Consider the following 21,115-nt stretch of genomic DNA (forward strand, 5'->3'; position numbering starts at 1 on the left):
AGGGTAAACAGTACTTTCAATTGTACTCTCAAGGAAAAAATGACATGCATCTACTGCGTCCCCTGTAATTTTACCAGGAAAACAGAGACTCAGATTTGGCAGGTAAAAGCTGTAGCTTTATCTATGGTAATATAACTAATGATTTCAAAAGATATAGGGCACATTTACATATTCATTATTTCAGCAGAAATGGAGGCATCATGATTCTCATCAGTGGGAGCCATCTACCACAGCAAGTGACTAATAACCACCTTTTTGTTAGCAAGAAGAAAATACACCCTCTTAGGTAACAGCCCATAGGCTCTATTAATGTCCATAGAACGCATAAATTAACTTGGGTTAATAGGGCTAGATTGATACTACGAAGGAATACTCTCAGACTCTGCCCAGTCATTAAAACTCATTTTAGTAACCACAGTCACATTGTTCTCTGTACAATGCTGTTTCTCCCCACTGCAATTTAACTAAAACCCCATTCCTGAGACACTTGCATGTTTTAGACAAAGTCCCATGCCTTCAGCAGAAATACAAAATGATGCTTGTGAAAGACAATCCAAATATATGGAATTCATCAGTTGTGATACCACTTCAGTTTTTCAAAGTGTCATGCTGTTCAATTGAATTTTTGCAGCTTCAGACTATATATTATTATTTTATTTACTTTCCCTGAACAATTGTGTCTCTTTTTTCACCATGCTGTCTGTAATTTACAATTCATGAACTCTGTGTATTGGGTATTTCCCTTTAAAAAAGGGAAAAGTTGACAGCTATGCAATCCTTCCTCCTAATAAACTATCCTTCTCAAGCAAACTCCTATTAAACTGTTTCTCATAACATTTTAAAACACAAATACACTTCAAATGTTCAAGGTTTAGTTAACAATGTACCATCAGCTATCTCTATCTGCTTGTCAGCAAAATTATATTTGCCAAGCTCAGTGTCTATTCTGAGAATGGAGATAACTGGGCACATGCAAACACATTCCAGTCCTAATCCTTCTTTCCAATGGACATTATCATCCTTCTTTTGTTAATGTAGTGGCTAATGCTGGCCTTTAACCTTATTCTTTTACCTATTAGATTTCTTACCTGCCCTTTGCTATCACGTCCCAGGGAAGGTTATAATGCTGAACTATAGACAGACAGACAGACAGACAGACAGACAAACAAACAAACAAGTTACAACCATAACAGCATAGCCTGACACAAGTCATTGCAGCTCAATCTGTCTACCTCATAGCACTGCTGTTAAGGTGAAAATGACATCCTGAGCTCTATGGAGAGAGCCAAGACTTTAAGTAAGTAAGTAAGTAAGTAAGTAAGTAAGTAAGTAATAATAAAGGCTTGTAAATAGACCACACTGCTGTATAAAATCCTGAAGTCCTGATCAGAGTTTAGAACTGTTCAGACAAATCAGCAGCTCTAGTTTTTAAACGTTTGAGTTCTCACAATGAGCATGATAACATTTCTAATGCACTGTTAGTGCAACTGTTTAACACGAGTGTTGGTTGGCTCTGCAAATCCACTGAAGTGGTTGACAAGTGCAAGTGTGTTGGGGTTTAACAGAGCAATCAAAGCTCCTCTTATGCTGGCTGAGGAGGAGGGTTGGATTGGGTGGACGTTTCCCTCCGCCCAGTTCTGTTGACTAAAAAGACCTGTTGGTGGAGCAATGCAGGTGTCATTCTGCCAGTGCAGAATGTGGGTACCCTATCTGTGGGTAGGAGTGCTGTTGGTAGGGTAGGCAGCAGAAACCTCCCAAATGAGGTGTTCTGGAGGAAAGAAGGAGATGCTGAGCTGGCCTGGGATCCACTGGTTCTGTGGGCCCACTTGCTGTAGTAGTAGCATCTCTGCACTGATTATTCAGCCCCTTCTTTCCCTCCTGGCCACTATGAGAGGTAGAGCTGTAGATGCAGCAGTAGCCATGCGGCTCTCTTAAAGCCCCAGCAGTAGGAGCAGAAGATCTGGATTGCTCCCTTAGACCTGGAATCTTTTTTCACTAAACAGGTTCAGTGAGGAAATGCCTAACAGTTCCTTAAGGCAGGGATGGGCAGAAGGTATTTTGGCATCCGCTGGTAGATCCCTGATAATCTGCTATAGATTGGGAAGGGTTTCTGACTCCCAATTGCTTTAGAGTTGCAACAATACAACTTTTTTCATCTGGGCTGCTGAAATGAAGAAAGCCAACAAGGCTGGCTGTTATGTACTGAGTTGAATAGGATCCAAACTGCAGCAGTCTGATTGGTCCTAGAACAATAGGATCCAAAATGCAGCAGTCTGATTGGTCCTAGAACAATGCAGCAGTATGATTGGTTGGCAGGAACCACCCAATCATGCTCCAGATAGAAGTGAATCCACAACCTGATTGGCTTACAGTAGAATTCCGGAATTAGCCATTCATGTGCAGCCCATTGTGTAAATAATGTATATAAAGCAGATACTTTGAGGGGACATTCATTCATTCCTCCTCACCACTATGAGCTGAATAAAGAACATGAAATCACTTTGCGACTCTTGAGTATATTTCACTTGCCTTACCATTAAGCAGAATGAGACAACTGCCTCAGGCAGGAGATTTAATGGGGCAGGTAGCATGGGCAAAGTGTTGGAAGGTAGAGCTATACCCTGCCCTGTGTCTCTTTAAACTAATCAGCTGTCTTCAGGTGCTGTGGAGATGTTGTCCATAGCCAGAGCTGGGGTAAGAGTCAACTATCAGTTTGCCAGGGTTCCATATGTGGAGTATTTCCCTCCCCCCTTTGCCTAGGGGTACAAAGTATTTTGGGAGCAGAATTATGTGAACAAAACCCAAGATCTTCAGTCATATCTGGGGCTGAATTCAAACGCCAACATGTGCTCAGAAGACCCTGTTCCTTAATTTATGGTCATACCACACCATACGTTTAAAGTACTATTATGACACTTCAATAATTATGGCTCCTCCCAAAAAACCATGGGAACTATAGCTTATTAAGGGTGCTGAAAACCCCTATGCACCTCCCAGGGCTACAGTGCCTTATGTAAATTTAGTTAAAATGGTGTTGAGTGTGGGCCTTTGTGCTGTTTGGTTGGGAGTGTTGCTGTAGCAACTGCAGCTTAGTTAGAGCATACCTACCTGAGTGTCACATGCGCAAAAAACAAAACATGGGGAGTCTGCGGGAAATAAATCGAACTCGCACTCCGTAATGGAAATTGGAATGGCCCCACTTCACTCATAAACAAGATATCGAAAAGGGGCAGGGGAACTCACACCGTTTTCTTTTCTTTTCAAGGTGCTAAGGAGCAAGCAACCCTAGCCATGTCTACTCAGAAGTAGATCTCATTGAATTCAACGGGGCTTACTCCCAGGTGAAGAAGCAGCCGCGCAGCTCTTGCAGCCATTGTTGCACGCTGAAAGTGTCCGCAGGGGTGTGCGCGGCGCTGCCTCGCCCGGCGGGCATTGCTTGCTCGGTGGGAGGCTGCAAGGTAGGTGGGTGTGAGCTCAGCCCAGTCAGACGCGCAGGCGGGGAAGCCCGTCCTCCGCGGCGAGTCCAGCGCCTGCCTCAGCCTCCCATTTGTGCCAGCGCAGCGGAGCGGGCGGCGGAAGTGACGGCCGCTTCACCTGCTGGGCTTGCGAGGGTCGGGCCGCAGAGTGTCCGCCGGGAATTTACTCGGGAGTCGCCGCTGCTGCTGCTGCTTCTCCGGCTGACTTGTCCCCGCCATGGAGTCGCTGCTGCTGGCGCGCTTACTGTGGAGTCTCCTGTTTCTGTGCGCAGGTAAGGAAAGCAGGCGACGGAGCCGGCGCCCTGAGGGGAAAGAGACCCCGCTTCCTCCCCCCCACCCCGCTTCGCTTCGCTTCCCCGGCACTGTTTTCCCTGCGCCTCGCTTCGTGGCGGCCCCCGCCCCACCTTCCGCGCGCGCTTCCCGGGCGCTTCTTCTGCCGGTCTCCGCGGGAGGAGGTGGGGGAACAAAGAGTCGGAGTCGCGGTGGGCAGCACGCGCGCGGGGGTTGATTTTCGCGAAATATGACTGGAGGTCCTCAGTCACTCAGTGCTTGGGCTGCTCCAAAGTATTGCCTACAGATACCCGCGCGCACTTTCTGAAATAAAAATGTTTTCGGAACTATGGATAAAAAAGAGAGCTACGAGCGTCTGTGCTTGGCGCGAAGTACTTCGCCTGTTGGCGGCTTCCCACGTAGCTATAATGTTTTAAAATGTGGTGTGTGCAACTTCTCTCTCTTTTAAAACCTTTTTTTGTGGGCTTTGTTCCTTGGTTGGGGTTGGGGGGGGGCGAGGGCGCGCTCAAACCGGACTGGTCTCAACCTGGGCTGGCCGAGCTCCTCTCTCTGTCTCTGGTGATTCACCCGGGCTGAGGTCGAAGGCTTTGTTGTGTGTGCTGAACGTCCCTCCGCCGCCCTTCCCTTCCCCACGCCCCATAGCGAAGCCCTCCCTCCTCTGGACTCGGCTGCCAGCCGGAATTTGTGTGTGTTCTTTGCGTGGGATGACTTCTTCTCTTAACAAAACAAATAAAAGCAAGGCTTCTTCCAGATCCTAGCACCGCCATCTCAATCCGCACAATCCGAACGCGGCAGACTGGCTGTGCCTTGGAAGGTGCAAGGCAAAAAAGGAAGGGGGAAAAAAGATTTTGCCAAACGTGGGCTCTTCGACAAGCAGCCAAGCCGGCAGCGCCAGGAGGGCTCAAGAGGGAGGAGGGGCAAAGCTCTCCTTGCAATCTCTGTGATCTGGGCAGCAGCGTGGTCCTTTCTTCTACTCTCTTCCCCTGTGTTTCTGGGAAAGAAAGAAAAAGACACCGAAGATCTTTTTTAAAAAGCAAAATATTGTGCTCTTCAGTTTAGGATTAATTTTTAGCCTCTCTTCAGAATTGGACTCTGTGACTGTAGATTGGGAAGCTAGTTGAATACTGGAAATAAATAGGATTAATAGCTGCATGTAGAGTAGGTACATTTTTTTTTTCCTTAAAGGCTGAGGCTGTTTTGCGGCTTGAACATGTGAACTTAAAGGCTGCCTTCACCACAGTGATTTTTTTCCCCTTGGTATCTCTAGGAAAGAAAACCTGTATTACCGGCTGTACTGAAATAAATCCATAATGCATGGCGAATGCATGTCTTTTTACTTTGGCACAATTCACAAAACGGGCAGGACTGTTTCTTAGTAGTTTGATACGACTTATATTTAGAAGATTCAGTTCCTGAAATCTGCAGGAGGAACAAAACTGGCTTGGAGTGTCTATGAAGAAGTCTGGCAGTCTTGAGGCAGTTGCACAATGCACAGATATTAGTGCACATATGGTTGGTTTGTTTTTAAATGGAAGTCATATCCATAAGAAAAGTGAAGTGGCTTTCTTCCAGTGTGTCATCTTGTATTGAACTTGAGATACTGATGGGGCATCTTTGGAAATGAATTGATGTAGATGTTCTGCTCCATGAAAAATGCTTTGCCCAGCAAGTATTGGGGCGGGAGCATGGGATGGTGGGAGTTTTGTGTGTGTTCTCCAAGTTGGTATGCTAACTTTACAATAACCACAAACTAAATTATAAATGTAAGTTTGCAATCTGGATAACTTTGAAAATATAAAAGCCTTTTTGAAGGTTTTCTTCATAGAACTAGTAATGTAATACTGGACAATTCTCTTCATTTTGAGAAATTGCTTGTAATTATTTCCTCTTCTCAAAACCTAGCTATTAAATTGCATGCAACAATCAGAATTCAATGCATGCAACACCTGTGGGGTTAAAAGCTATGCAAAATAAAAGCTTTTCAACACTTTTCAGCCCTTTGTTTCCTGTTGAAATGTTTTATGCTATTGTTGATGTCATACATGCTTTGGAACATTACTCATAGGATAAAAATCCTGTCCAGTCATCAAATAATATTTTGTTGAAAGTACATAGAAGTAAAAAACTGATTCAAGTTTTAAATAGCCTAGAATCAGACACCTGTTTTTACTGTGTGGTAATAAAAGTGACGATTGATTAAATCTCATTTATAAGGCAATACTATTTTAACTTTGGTCTGATGTCAACAAATGTTTTCATTTTATCCAGAAAACCAGTACTTATAAAATATATGGTTCAGAAATGGATTTCTTTCCCAATTGTCACAGAATTATACCATACACAGATAACTTAGGTTTCTCATCAAGTGCTGCGCTGAAACTTAATCATCACAATTCCTCATGTAACAATGAAGGCATATAATAACACTGACCACTAGTTTATAGTTTGTTAGCTGGTAATTAAGAATTTTCAGAATTGAAAACAGGGTTTGTGCAGTTGAAGGTTTGCAAATTTTGACTTGGATTACTAGTTAAATTATTGTTTGTAATCTTCATAGAACTCTCCCTGTAACAGACCTTTGGAATTTGCAGATACATTTAGGAAGAGCAAGTGCTTGCTTGCTCTTCTGCTAGACTTTTGCAAATGGAGAAATGGGTTCTGGCACTGCCAGCTTCTGCAAATTTCTAATGGGGAAAGGGAGTGAATCCATGTCTCCTTTTCTTCCTCCCAATTCTCTGTGGTGGAACAGGAAATGTTGGTAATCCTATAGTAAGAAAAGCTGCAAAATCCTATAGTAACTAAAGCTGGGGATATAAGGGGAGGGGAAAGGAGTAGTTTGTTTTCTGTTTTTTTACTTCCTACAAAACCCAGAGGTGGGACAGAACTCACAGCTTTTGCTCATTAAACTTTTATGGGGAGAAAAGGGCAGGGTAGTTATTGTCTCATGAATGGAAAAGCAGGGATTGATTGATTGATATTTATTAAATTTGTATACCGCCCTTCATCTGAAGATCACAGGGCAGATCACAACATTAAAATACATAATAAAAACAAAAGCAAATCAATAACCCCTCCTCACGCAACACATTTAAAAGGCCAAATTCTGAGCATTTGTAAGGTCTTACTTCAGTGTGCATTCTTTTATGTTTAATAAGATCAAATGGGGAAGTAAATCCCTTGTCGCAGTCTGAGCGTTCTTATGTCCTCTCCACTTCATGGGTTCTGTGGTGTGCAATAAGCTGTGTGCTGCTCTGGAAGCCCTGCTCACATTCCAAGCATTTATAAGGCCTCTCCTTGATGTGGATGAGTTGATGTCTAACAAGGTTTGATTGAGAACTATACCCCCTACCTCGGTCTGAGCACTTCTGTGGATTTTCCCTTGTATGTCTTCTCTAATACACTTTAAGGCTGTTCTTCAATAGAAGCTCTGTCCACATTCTGAGCATTTAAAAGGCTTCTGTTTAGTGTTGGTTCTTTGATGCACACTAAGGTTGGAATGAAAAGTATACCTCTTGCCACAGTCCGAGCATTCATACGGCCTCTCCCCTATGTGGGTTCTCTAGTGTGCTTGAAGGCTGGTGCTGTAATTTAAGTTCTGCCCTCGTTCTGAGCATTTATAAGGCCTCACTCCAGTGTGGTTTCTTCCATGTTCAGCAAGCTTTTCCTTGTAACAGAAGCCTTTCTCCCCACATACTTGGTACACGTACGGCCTCTCCACAGTGTGGGTTACTTGGTGTAAAGTAGGGCTTTGCATGAAGCTTTTTTTCCACACAGTTCACATTTATAGAGATGCTCTTCAGATGTGGGAGGGTGGTTGCTAGTAGCAAGCAGGTGAGTTAATGTGCAGAACCTTATATATTAGAAAGAAATTAAATTGGGAACACCTAATAAACAGTTCAAGTCAGTCAGAGCAGGCTTTGTAATTTTCCTTGTTACATCTGTTTAATGCAATGGCTCTCAGTATCTTAACCACATTTGATTTCTGATTTCCACAGTTGATGGCTCGACCACATGTTGCACGGATTCTTGTTCTGCATCCTTCTCACTAGTCGAATCCCTGGAGCATTTCAATGCATGGAAATGAACAGGATAGTCCATTGGTGGTGAAAGGGTGTCTCCCAGGAAGTGCAAAGCATTCCACTTCTACTACAATGTGGCTCACTTGCGGCCAAAGCACCTGTCAGTTACAGGTGGTTGTGATTGGCAAGGAACCTTCTTTTTGTGGGAGGAAGGATATATGTGAAGACAGATTGTGCCTACTAAAAAGTTGTGAATTGCTGGATTGAATGATTGTTGGCTTCACTTTAATTATTTAAAGGATTTTTATCCTGCCCATAAGCTAAGACTTCCCGAGCAGCTTACAGATCATTCAGTTAAACCCAACAAGACAGTCCCTGTCCTCAGGCTTTCAGTCTTAAGTTTGGGCCTGTACAGATAATGCAGTGCAAATCAGATCTGATCCCATGTGATTAATCCTAGACATTCAAACTAAAATGTGCACACAGTTTTCAGACGGAAAAAACACATTTCTCAGCACTAATATTTTTTAAAAAAATTAAGATGTACACAAACTGTTCACCAATCTTTGTGTCTTAATTTTTAATTTCATTATTTGTTAATTAAGGAAGAATGCTAAATTTCCAATTTTTGCAGTTCTTGTCTGGCAGGCATAGCATTTCTTAAGTATCTGATAGCTAAATATTTTATTAGTTTTTGAATTTTGTTCTAGCCTTATGTGTCTAAAATAATGAAAAGAGGCTGCAAGGTTTTGTTTTAGAGTTTGTCTTCTCTCTCTAGCATTAGAAAACAAAAATTTAATTGAGTGTTCTATGTTTTAGAAACTTCCTTTCATTTCCCTCAGTAATAGTCTCTAGAGGTCTCTGGAAGTAATTATATATTACAAAGGGAAATGTGGTGGTCTTAATTCTGTGTTTTCTTGTAACATCAAAGCAGTGACAGAGTTGGCAGTTGTAGTGGTGTGGAGATGGAAGGAGGTGCATAAGCTTTCTGCTTTCTACCATTCTCACTACAAATGCCCAGCCCAGCAGATGTTTACTGGTTTTCCAAAGATGTGGGTAGGATGTTAACTAGATACCATGTAGTTCTGCTCTCTCATTGTTAACCACTTTCTAGGTAGTGTTATCTTGGCAGGCACTGGGCAGCCAATCTTTAGTGGCAAAGTTTTGTGGCAACACCTAGATAGGAGCTGGCTGGTGTGACTACAACATAGCCTTCTCTAGGACAGTCCAGCCTCTTAGGCCAAGTGGGCTGGGCTGCAAGAGTACTTTGACACAAAACCTGTGAGCCGCAGGCTGAATTCAAATTGTAATACAATAAAATACAATATAGAGGGATGTGGGTGGCGCAGTGGGTTAAACCACAGAGCCTAGGACTTGCCAATCAGAAGGTCGGCGGTTCGAATCCCTGCGGTGGGGTGAGCTCCCATTGCTCGGTCCCTGCTCCTGCCAACCTAGCAGTTCGAAAGCACGTCAAAGTGCAAGTAGATAAATAGGTACCGCTCCGGCGGAAAGGTAAACGGCATTTCTGTGTGCTGCTCTGGTTTGCCAGAAGCAGCTTAGTCATGCTGGCCACATGACCCGGAAACTGTAGGCCAGCTCCCTCGGCCAATAAAGCGAGATGAGCGCCGCAACCCCAGAGTCGGTCACAACTGGACCTAATGGTCAGGGGTCCCTTTACCTTAAAATGCAATATATACCAAATAAAAGGAGGAATTAGGATACAGTTGTACCTGGGTTATTAAAAAGGCCTTGGTACTTGTATGTTTTGGGTCCCAAATGCTGGAAACCCATAAGTAAGTGTTCTGGTTTTCTAACGATTTTCGGAAGTTGAATGTCCACCGTGGCTTCTGCTTGAGTGCAAGAAGCTCCTGCAGCCAATCAAAAGCTGCCCCTTGGTTTTCAAATGGTTTCGGGAGTCAAATGGACTCCTGGAATGGATTAAGTTCAAGAACCAAGGTTCCACTGTATATAACAGCTTCTAACACAGCACATTATTAATGTTTACAACAACCAAAAAAATCATTAAGTGGTCCACCAAAGACCCTCAGCAATTTTCAAGTGGTGGTGGTGGGGAGAAAGTTGGGGAACTACTGGTATTGAAGATTTACTGAGGAGAAACTACTCAGGAAGAAGACTAGGAACTTTAGTTGACTGGAAGTTTTAGATCAGAAATAGCGGCAGTGGCGTTTGTTAGCACTGTCTCGCCAACAATTGACTGAAACATCCACGGATGTAGATCTATTTTCTCCTTATTTAACTGATACCGCAGCTCCCTTCTTTTCTGGGTGCAAGAAGCTTGTATGTATAGTAGTCACCTTCTCGGTAGGTGTGCCCACCCTGTGGAACGCCATCCCATCAGAAGTCAAAGAAATAAACAACTATATGACGTTTAGAAGACATCTGAAAGCAGCTTTGTTTAGGGGTGTTTTTAATGATTGATGTTTTAATATATTTTTAATCTTTTGTTGGAAACCGCCAGATGGGTGGGGTATAAATAATTACTACTACTACTACTATCACCTATTGACCAATCCAATAATAATAATAATAATAATAATAATAATAATAATAATAAATTATTTATATCCCACCCTCCCCAGCCAAAGCTGGGCTCATTGCCATGTCCTTTCTGCTTCCAAAAAGGTAGCAAATATCAAGTGATGCTCTGTTAGCTTCCTTAAGTGCAGACCATTTCCTATGTAGGATTGTTTTAAGGATTGTAGCATGGATTTCTATAAAATATGATTGAGGCAGCCTAACATTTTTCTAGTATTTTGTCCTATGCTCATGATTCCACTAATAATGTGCTCAGTGCCAGAAAACTCGCGACAGTGTGGAGGCTGTCAAAAGAGTTTCACATATGGTCAGAATTCACATTGAAGCAAAGACTTACGCTGGCCACCACTGATCTCCAAATGCCCACACTTACTTCCTCCACCAATTCCATAAATGAATAAATGCATACTTCCTAAGGGCAGGGTCATGCAGATAAAATACTTTTTTTAGGTCGTTACCATCATCATCCCTTTCCTTGTCCTAATTTTCCATGTGTAACATTCCCTATTTAATGATAACAGGGTTTTGGTATGTATGTATTTTTTTTAAGGTGTGGGAGGAGAAATGGCGCCCTGCATGACTCTCTAGTAAAATGGCTGTTACTGCCCAATTGGAACTGTGAGCCAGCTGATTTGTGCAGTACCACAGAAGCAAAGTCCTCCACCCCTCCCCCATTTTTATGTCTTTCTGAGGCCAGGCTGGCTGTCAGAGCTATGATGGGGAGAAGAATGCCATGGTGCTGCAAGTAACAGCCTGAGGAGTGAGTGAAAATGGTGGGGATTGAGGTGGAGTGGCCTTGGTTGGGGGGCACGGAGGCGGAGGACCACTGCTGCTACTACTAGCTCAAGTTGCCACTGTTCCTGGATTTCTGAGCCACTCGCGTGGGGACTGGAATGTCCTTTTCACAATGCTATATGCAGTGGGGTGACTAACTGTGGTTGCGCGGGACTGAGTGGGAGGAAGGCAGGAGGTGAAGGGAAGAGAGCAAGGGAGATGCGAGTTGGTGCCCCCCTTTGCATTTGTAGGAGCTGGAGAATGTGCCAAGCTGGGACTTCTCCTGGGCGACTGCGAGAGGAGTGGGAGACTGGCGCCTGCTGGCTTCTCCCAACTTGCGCCTTTTCCTGTGTTAACCAGGCATGCTGGTTAGAGCTAGAGGGTGTGGGGAGGGATGGGGGTGTCTGCCTGCCTGCCTCTGGGTTTAGTCCCCAGACAATGAAGTCAAGTGCTATTATGTTTGCATGAGTGGGGAGGGTGGCAGGGGGACTGACAATGAGGTATTATTGCTGCTTAAAGGCTTATTTTTCTTTTTTAGCTACCCTTTAAAAAAGGATTTTCTTAAAAAGAAAAAAATAGTGCTTTGAACTACCTGCATGCTCTGCCAGGGTGCCGTCTGTTGCGGCTGTGTGCAGAAAGCAGCAGGAAGGGACAATGGGAGAGGGCATACACCCCAACGGAGGCGATGCCTCCTGAACTGGGAAGGCAGGTCAGCTGAGGAGGGAGGGGAGTGTGGACAGGAGGCAGTGGCAGCACACAGTCTGGAACTGTTTCCAGGTGCGTTTCAGGATACTAGGAGGAGAACTTCCTGACCTCTGCTGCAGGTTTGGCTTGGCTCTCCCCTCCCAGTCTTGCCCACTTAATTCTAGAGTGGGGGTGCCCCCCTTTCATGCGGACGCCACCCTGTATACTCCTTCCTATCTCTCTGAGTCCCTTCCTCCTTCCCTCTCACCTGGCTGCTCTTGGCTGGCCCAAAAACAAAGGTAAAAATAACAAAACCGCAATCTGAGACCAAAAGAAACTGAAACCAGCAACCACAAAAAGGGGCTGCTTGGGAAAGCTGCCTCTTAGCATTAATAAGGACGATAATGATTATTATTATCCTGTTCCAAGAACTTCCACAATTGGGCCTTTGTTTTTTACTATTCTGCTGAAAAGTGTGTGTACCTAGGATTTCAAGAACTACGCTGTCAAGGCATGTTTTGCTCATCTGCAGAAGTTTACATTTGCAGCTAAACTCAAAAAAATTCTTCTCTTTACCTGTCAGATTGCTTAACAAATACAGAGACTCTCTTTGGGAGCTGCACCTATATTTAACATAACTGCAATACAATCCTCCTCCTCATAGAGGTGTCATATGTTCTTGGGAACTGCTGTTAAGAGAGTTGCCTTAGAAACATCTTCATTCTCTCCCAAGTGGCACAATAGTTGCCTGGATTCTGTTTGGCTACTATATTTACTTTTCTAGCCAAGAAGGGATGGAAATAAAAGCATGGTCACACAGAAGTATATTATATCTAATCATCCATCCCAGGTTACTTCATAATGTATGTAAAGTATCAGTTTCATTTTTGGGGGGAAACCCACTCTATTTATCCATTCTACAGTGCTGGCCAGTATCTTCAAAAATACTCAGACCTTTAAAAGCTTAGTGAAAGGAGGTTTTCAGCTGGTGCCTACAGTCAGATGATATCAGTGGCAGTCAAAGCCCAGGATGGAGGATGTTCTGTAATAGAGGTGTCATTTCTGAGAAAGCCCCTGTCAACTCCTAGACCTGCAGATTACAGAAAAAGGGGGTTCCTCCAGTTGATTCTCAGAGCACCAGCAGTACAGTATGGGAAACACATTCACTCAGGTAATTAGGTCTTAAGCTGTTCAGGGCTTTTTTATATGTCAAAACCATCACTTTTAATAGGGCTCCATAAGAAAAGGCAGACAGTGCAGGTCTCCCAGCACTGTCATTCCACTGTCCCAAGTTGTTAGGCGTATTAGACCTCCAGCAGCTGCCTTCCTTATGCACTAGCTGCAATCATTTCAAGGGCAGCCCACATAGTACAACAAATGAAAATGGGTAAAAGCCCTGCTAGATCAGACCAAAGGTCCTTCTAGTCTAGCTGCCTGTTCTCATTGTGTCTGTTCACAAGCCAGAAAATGAGCACAATAGCACTCACGATTCCTAGCAACCATTTTTCAGAGGACTGCTTATCCTTGAAGTCATGATTAGTAGCCACAGATCACCCAAACCTCCATGAATATGTCTAATTCTCTTTTAGTTGGTGGCCACCACCTCATCTTGTAGGAGTGAATTCCATAGTTGTACTGTGCACAGTGTAAAGTTGCACTTCTTTTTGTTAGTTGTTCATAGAACCATAGAGTAGAATCATAGAATCATAGAGTTGGAATAGACCACAAGGGCCATCGAGTCCAACCCCCTGCCAAGCAGGAAACACCATCAGAGCACTCCTGACATATGGTTGTCAAGCCTCTGCTTAAAGACCTCCAAAGAAGGAGACTCCACCACACTCCTTGGCAGCAAATTCCACTGTCGAACAGCTCTTACTGTCAGGAAGTTCTTCCTAATGTTTAGGTGGAATCTTCTTTCTTGTAGTTTGGATCCATTGCTCCGTGTCCGCTTCTCTGGAGCAGCAGAAAACAACCTTTCTCCCTCCTCTATGTGACATCCTTTTATATATTTGAACATGGCTATCATATCCCCCCTTAACCTCCTCTTCTGCAGGCTAAACATGCCCAGCTCCCTTAGCCGTTCCTCATAAGGCATCGTTTCCAGGCCTTTGACCATTTTGGTTGCCCTCCTCTGGACACGTTCCAGTTTGTCAGTGTCCTTCTTGAACTATGGTGCCCAGAACTGGACACAGTACTCCAGGTGAGATCTGACCAGAGCAGAATACAGTGGCACTGGAGTCTTTGGTGAGAAACTTTATTAAAAACTTTGACTTAGGTTGTGCTATGGACTGCATGTCTTTCAGTAGGGTGCATGAAAGAGACATGACTTTTCTCACAATCCAGAGAAACCTTGTGAATATCAGAGTCCTCCATTCTTTCCTGACAACCCATAATTACTCCAATTTGCAAGTGTCTTAACGGGAGATGAGACAGACTTTTCCTTTCCAATAGAGGCACAGCAATGTACCATTTCAAATGTATCTCAAAAGGACCAGCAAAGTACCGTTTCAAGCAGTGAACTCCTCCACCTTTATGCAAGCCTTCAAATCAGTTTTGGATGATATATTGCTATATTGCTGAGCCCTACACACCAAAGCTCAGGAAAGGCCCTGACATTCTAGGGGCGAGACAAAAAATGGCCCGGGTGGAAAAGCCCCAGTCACACTGTTCTCAAGTCCTGGAACATGTTGTGTTACAAATCAGATGTTGAATTTCATGCACTGCAGCACAAACTAAATCTTAGAACCACAAGAGAATGTGAAGTCAGTGCACAGGGGCCAGAGTGTTGCATCAAACAGTCAAGTTGGCAAACATGCATTGCTGCACATGTCAGCAACTGGTGAGATAACAAATAACGCTGATGCCATAGGCTCCCTCATTCTGTTGATAATTCTTTTGACCACAGGACTGACTGGCTGGTGCTCTCTTTTACTGCAGCTGAAAGAAAACAAATGTTTTCTGAATTTGATAAATGTGTCTCAGTAGAGCAAGGCCATCAACTGTTTGTTGCTAGGAGAAATGTTTGGTTAACGTTTAATTAAATTAGATTCTGAATTTGTTCAGAAAATGCTGTGAACACACTAGTTTTTAATAATGGGGATATATTTTTATTTATATATTTATAGTTTTATTTTTTTTATGAGAACCAGGAGTATATCTGTTTAACTGCAGAAAACATTAAAGCTGTTCTGTGAAGTAACTTGTTAAAAAGTACTTGCTATGACATAATTTACTGTGAGGACTGTACTGGTAAGGACTGTATCAAACAATGTATAGTCCCTGGTAAGGACATACATCAAACAATGTATGTTTTCCAATCAAAATAGACAACAGCTCATGCAGTAGGATTTGACTTTCCTTGCCTCTGCCCAGTAGCAGGTTTTCAGTGTCTGCATTGGAAGGTTGCTGGGGTAAGTGTGGGCTCTCTGAAGCAGATTTTGGAGATGTCCATTGGGTTGCAGAAGGTGAAGTCTTCTTGCATAAGTAAGTCTTCTCTTCCAGCGTTGGATTCCTCCCAAAACTTATACATGAAATTTCAGTTTTAATTATGTGTTTGATTTATTTATTGCTATCTTGACTTTAAAGATCTATGAAGATGCTGAAAACAACACAGTTTGGTTCTGTCCATGCTTGCTTAAGAAAAGAAATAGACATTTGTAGTGTAGACTATGAGCTTGAGTTAATTACAGGCAACAACTGGCTGATGCACGTCTGTGCATGTGTACATCACGGCGAACTGGAAAAGGAGGTGGGGTGGTCTTATGTGTGCTCCGTTGTTGCACACATTGGCCTGGAATGCAACCTCCATACAGATTGGCTGTTGCCTGTATTAGAATGTGGTTCTCTGAATATTTTACTTTTTAGGAATTAAGTAGTACCCTAATTTTACATGAAGGAAACTAGTGTGAAAGCTCTTGTGGTCGTATGCTTTTTCATGTCTACCTGGTCTGCTCGTATATCTAGCCCAGTGTGGTGCCCTCCAGTTGTTTTGGACTACAATCCCATCAGCCCTAGCCAACATAACTGCTCTGACTGGGGTAGTGAGAGTTGTAGTCCAAAACTTCTGGAGGGCACTAGGTTGGTAAAGGCTGTTTCCTATATAGCTATTAGAATTATAGAGTTAGAAGGGACCCCGAGAGTCACGTAGTCCAACCCCCTGCAGTGCAGGAATCTTAACATGTGGTTCTCCATCCAAGTTGAAAACATACAGGAACCTGCTTAGCTTTGGAATTGTGCCAGCAGTTCTATTGCTGCAACACTAGGAAGATGAAGTCTATAGGGAAAGTCAATGCATCACTTAACCTTAAAAATTGCCCTACACTGGTGTTCATATGACACTTCTGTAAATCATGTAGACTGAAAACAGAGCCTGGTGAATTCTTCATTGTGACCCTAGTGCTTCTGCAGCACCGGGCGTATTGATCGTTGCATTATAAGCACGAGTTGAACCACAGCTCTGGCACAAAACCAAGAAAATGGATTTGGTGTTTGGGCTTGCATCTTTCTAAGATGTGCATCCTGTTCAGCTCTAACATTGCAGGAGGGAGCTTTAGAACTGCAAGATTACATTTCATGTCCAAGTAACACATTCTGTCTACAGAAAACCCACACTTCCATACATGTGAAAGCTCATGTGAGCTGTCCGAGAGAATGAGAAGAGCACCACGGTACCACCAAAACATTATGGAAGAATTTCATGTTGGAATGTTGGATAAATTTGAGGGGAGGGGAGGGGAATAAGATTTCTATATATATCTAAAAGGGCTTTTATCCCAGATATTTCTGGCAATATATCTGTGTTTATGTTTTATTTCCTATCTTGTCATACCTTTGTAGAAAACAGTATTGGACAAACAAAAATCTGTTTTAAATATAAATCTATATGTTACAGCATATGTTATGGATTAGTGGCATTTAATAACTCTAGTACTGTATGGTGGTATAGCAATTCTTGCATGACTTATCCTTTGTTACTCGGATGTTAATGTAAAAACAGTAGAAATCTGTCATAAAAATCTAATTGGTAGCAAAAAACAGTATAGGAACAAGTTTGTTTCTTTTTTAAGCATTGCAGAACACACCTCACCATTTATATGGAATAATTTTGAAAACTACTTTTCACTTTTTTTTTTAGAGTTGAGAACGTACATTCTTATTTAGAATCCCCAAATTTGTACAAACATTTCTCTTGGTCTTTGCTTAACTATCTCTGAAAAAGTTCTTTGGCCATTATGCAGATGTTGTAATCATTTGCTTTCCTAAATGTGTGCGTCAGAAATTTATTGTCCTTCTGAGTATAGCATGCAACTGAGGATTATGCTGATGTTCCAGGAGGAGATGAAGCAGAAAAGGCTGCCAAAAGCATTAGATCTGAAAACTCATTTGGGATTTTATGAAAATGCTAAACTACACAGTTGTTTAAAATTAAGCTGTCTTTGTCTGAAAATGGAACTTCATGATATGGCTGTAGATTTACTGTGTTCTCTTTTGAAGAACGATGTGAGAAATGTCATATGAATTCACTGAGAAATAGCAGTCATATGTTGATAGTCCTACACTTAAAATTATATAACTTTTGTGAAAAATAGGAGGAATGAAGTAAACGTTTCCTGATTCTAGTGAATTGTTTATCAAACAGTGGCCTGTTTCTCGTGTTACATCAAGCCATAGTTAAAAGAAACAATGGTTTAATGTGAAGAAGCTGCATGTACCACTGTCCAAAAGTCCACACTTCACTCCTCCCCTGCTCCTGCTGTGCTGTAAAAGAAACAAGCCAGAATCTCGCCTTTTCATGAATGAAAACGTGAGCTTGTGGTTTTTTTCTAAGCTAGGTTTGTTTTGCGGGGAGAAACTAATGATAAGTCCGTGTTCGCACATGATGACAAGCCAGGCTGTGGCTTGTTTCATTTCCAGCAGGGGAGGAATTGAAGTGCAAATAGCAGTGCATACAGCATGGCCACATAACTGGTTTACCATGTGAATTGGGCCAATATGTCAATACTAGATTATTGTCTGAATTTGGCCACATGGGAGTCTCAACGTTTGACATTACCAACTTACGCCCCCCCCCCCCCACATTTTCGTGGGAGAGGGGGTAGTTCAGTAATAACACAGAGAGAGTGTTATGTACTGAAGTTCTCACCCTGGGCCAGCAGGGGGATACTGTAGATAGTTTTCACTCAGGTCCACATATGCAAATAAGAGATTGAAAGTGACATTCAGTGATTGGGTAGTTACAGAAAATGGTTACTGTTGCGTTCTAGTGGAGCTCTATATAAGCAGGCTGGCTGAACCCTTCAGTTCTTTTCTGGCCTGTGAATAAACAAGAGCTATTTGAAGAATCGCTGTGTCGTCTGACCATGGTACCATGGTTGTAGAATTCAGTCCTGCTTGCTTTAGCCTGCACAGCATTGCACTGGCCTTTAAGTATAGCAGAGTAATGAAAAAGGCATGCAACATCTATTTAACATAAAAAATTCTTCAAAAGATATGAGTAATGTTTTCGTCCCTAAGGGCAAACAGCTAATGTAATCAGTGTTTCCTTTGTACTTTGCAATACATAGAATGCAAGAGGTTTGCAATAGTTGGTTCCAAGTCTCCAAGTTGTGCATACAATATGTTTTCATACTTTTTTAACTTCTAAGGTGTTAAAATTTTTGTTTGCTTCTAGATCTCACTGAGGGCGTAACAATAACATCAACTGAACAGACGATGGTAACAAAGGCTCTAGGAGAGAAGGTTACTTTGCTCTGCCAGTATACTCTTGCAGCAGGAGATGAAGGACTGCTTGACATTGAATGGGTTGTCTTGGAGCCAAAAAAGGAGCAACCAGTAAGTGAAAACCTTTATTAAACTCCTAGGTCTTCCATATGTTTCACTTCCATTTTGAACGTAGGTGAGCCCAAAGCTGAGACTAAGAATTCAAATGTTTAACCTAATGTCCTTCCAGAAAATAGTTCTAGGACATATTTATTTACTACTGGGAAAAATCGAAATCATATTGGATATATATAGAGCATGAGACTCTTAATCTCAGGGTTATAGGTTTGAGCCCCATGTTAGGCGAAACACTCCTGCATTGTAGGGGGTTGGACTAGATGACCCTAGTGGTCCCTTCCAACTGTGATAACTCATATACAAGATAGTCATCTGTCTCTTTTCCTTTCAGGTAATTATGTACAGTCAGAACACGGTTTATGACAAGTATCATATGGCTGGGCGGGTACAGTTTGTTAATCAGAACCCAGCTGATGGAGATGCGAGTATTGATATCCTGAACTTACAGCCGGCTGATAGTGGCCTGTACCAGTGTAAAGTGAAGAAGGCTCCTGATATGCAGACCCACAGAGTTCAGCTGTATGTACTTGGTAAGATATTTCTAGTTTTGCAATTGCATAAACTGTACATAGTGCAGGCTTGTGACACTCTTTTCTGTTGAGAGCTGTATTTGCTTGGAGATACGTGTTTGCTGCATGTTGGCAGGGGGCAAGACTGCAGCAGCAGCAGCATGTGGAAATGGGGCCAAAAGTAGGTGCCCCCCCCCGCTTTCATCCCTTTTCAGCAGTCTGCGGAATAGGGAGAATAGATAACTCTTTGCTTGCAGAGGGCTTCCAAAATTCTGAGCTGCAGGTTGCCCTGCTTTAGTGAGTTATTAAAGGTAAAGGGACCCCTGAGCATTAGGTCCAGGCGTGGCCGACTCTGGAGTTGCGACGCTCATCTCGCTTTATTGGCCGAGGGAGCCAGCGTACAGCCAGCATGACTAAGCTGCTTCTGGTGAACCAGAGCAGCACATGGAAACACCGTTTACTTTCCTGCCGGAGCGGTACCTATTTATCTATTTGCACTTTGATGTGCTTTCGAACTCCTAGGTGGGCATGCATACAATTAATATTACTTTTTATCTGATTTTATAAAGTGGCTGTAAGTATTGGATGAATAGTTGGAGATTTGCTAGTATTTATTTTAATTCATATAATTTATATATCATCCTTCATCCGAGGACCATAGGGCAGTTTATAGTATTAAAACACAAACAGAACAATACCACCACCCCTCCCACACAGTTTAAAAGGCCACAGTCTAAGCACGGTAAAGAGGAGTTGTTAGATGGACAGTATTTAAATCAGCCCCCTTATTATCTTGCATTAGCTGGGCCAGGAAATAAAGCATTTTGCATGCCATATTTCAGATTAAAGGGCACCATGACCATAAGTTTGTTACATTTTGAAGCAAGACATAGTACAAACTGGTGGGTGCGACAAATATGTGGTGTGATATGCTAAGAAATGGCTCTGTAGTTGGTCTCATGGAAGAAGTAGCTTAATCTTTTTGAAATTGTAGTAACAATTTGTTGGCAAACTACTGATATTTGAAAGAAAATAAAATATGTGTATAAAATGTCTGTGATGTATGTATAGTTTATGTTGCGGCTACATATACCATTTAATGAGTACATAGTTCTAAGTTTGCATTCATAGTACAATAATATTCTTTTAATAGAAAAACCTCAAAAGACCAAATGCTATGTCGAAGGATCGCAGGAGATTGGAACTGATGTTACTCTGAAATGTAAATCCCAAGGAGGCACTCCCCTTATAAGCTACCACTGGGGAAAGATGGGTAAAGAAGGACTTCCGGACAGATCATCACTGAGTATGCTTCTATATTATTACTGTCGTTTTCATATTTGAACACGAGTGTCTGTTCCCTTCTAACTTCAAATGCTAAACTAATTACAAGCAGAGCTTTGAATTTTAAAGAGTTGATTTTTAAAAAATTGAGTCTGCTCTGCTGAGTTTCTTTAAAGAATTTTCCAGAGATGGTTCCTTGGGCCATGAAGGTAGTAAAAAAAAAAAAAGCCCCCTGGTGAGCTCTGGAACTTGCTAAAAAGAAGACCTATACAGTGGTACTTTGGTTTAAGAACAGTCCTGTTTATGAATGATTCAGTTTACGAACTCTGCAAAACGTGGTGTCCCGGTTTGCGAACTTTACTTTACTCAGTCCAAGAACAGAATCTGAATGGTGGAAGGGCACAAAAATGATTTCTATCATGCATTTTACTGCAGTGATTTCCAACCTTTATGAGGATGCTTTTTTAACCTCAAAAAATTAATGGTCCCCCACATGCTAATTGTTGTAATTTTATGCAACTTTAAGTCATATAATGAATAATGAGCAAAAAAAGTATGAACACAGTAGCATTTTTAAAAGAAAATGCAAATGTGCCAAAATCAAAGAAAGCAGCAAGGATTCGTTTACTTATTTCCTCAGTGTACCCACAAATCAAAACCTAAGCAATTAATTCCGAAAGGTATT

At 42.4% G+C, this 21,115-nt stretch overlaps 1 protein-coding gene across 2 annotated transcripts in view; it reads left to right on the forward strand.

The window, feature by feature from the left end:
• Positions 1-3,402: 3,402 nt before the first annotated feature.
• CXADR (CXADR cell adhesion molecule) overlaps positions 3,403-21,115 on the forward strand; it is a 33,229-nt gene continuing 15,516 nt past the window's right edge. Inside the window, exons 1-4 of one of the 2 annotated variants that reach the window (XM_083439287.1) lie at positions 3,403-3,748; positions 18,471-18,631; positions 18,969-19,167; positions 20,300-20,452. In XM_083439287.1, coding sequence (XP_083295413.1) covers positions 3,694-3,748; positions 18,471-18,631; positions 18,969-19,167; positions 20,300-20,452 — 568 coding nt within the window. In that variant the 5' untranslated portion in view covers positions 3,403-3,693. The remainder of the gene's footprint in view (positions 3,749-18,470; positions 18,632-18,968; positions 19,168-20,299; positions 20,453-21,115) is intronic. The other variant, XM_083439288.1, reaches the window with a different exon arrangement.

Source organism: Podarcis tiliguerta (assembly GCF_965153285.1).
Source record: "Podarcis tiliguerta genome assembly, chromosome: 4".
Lineage (NCBI taxonomy): Eukaryota > Metazoa > Chordata > Lepidosauria > Squamata > Lacertidae > Podarcis > Podarcis tiliguerta.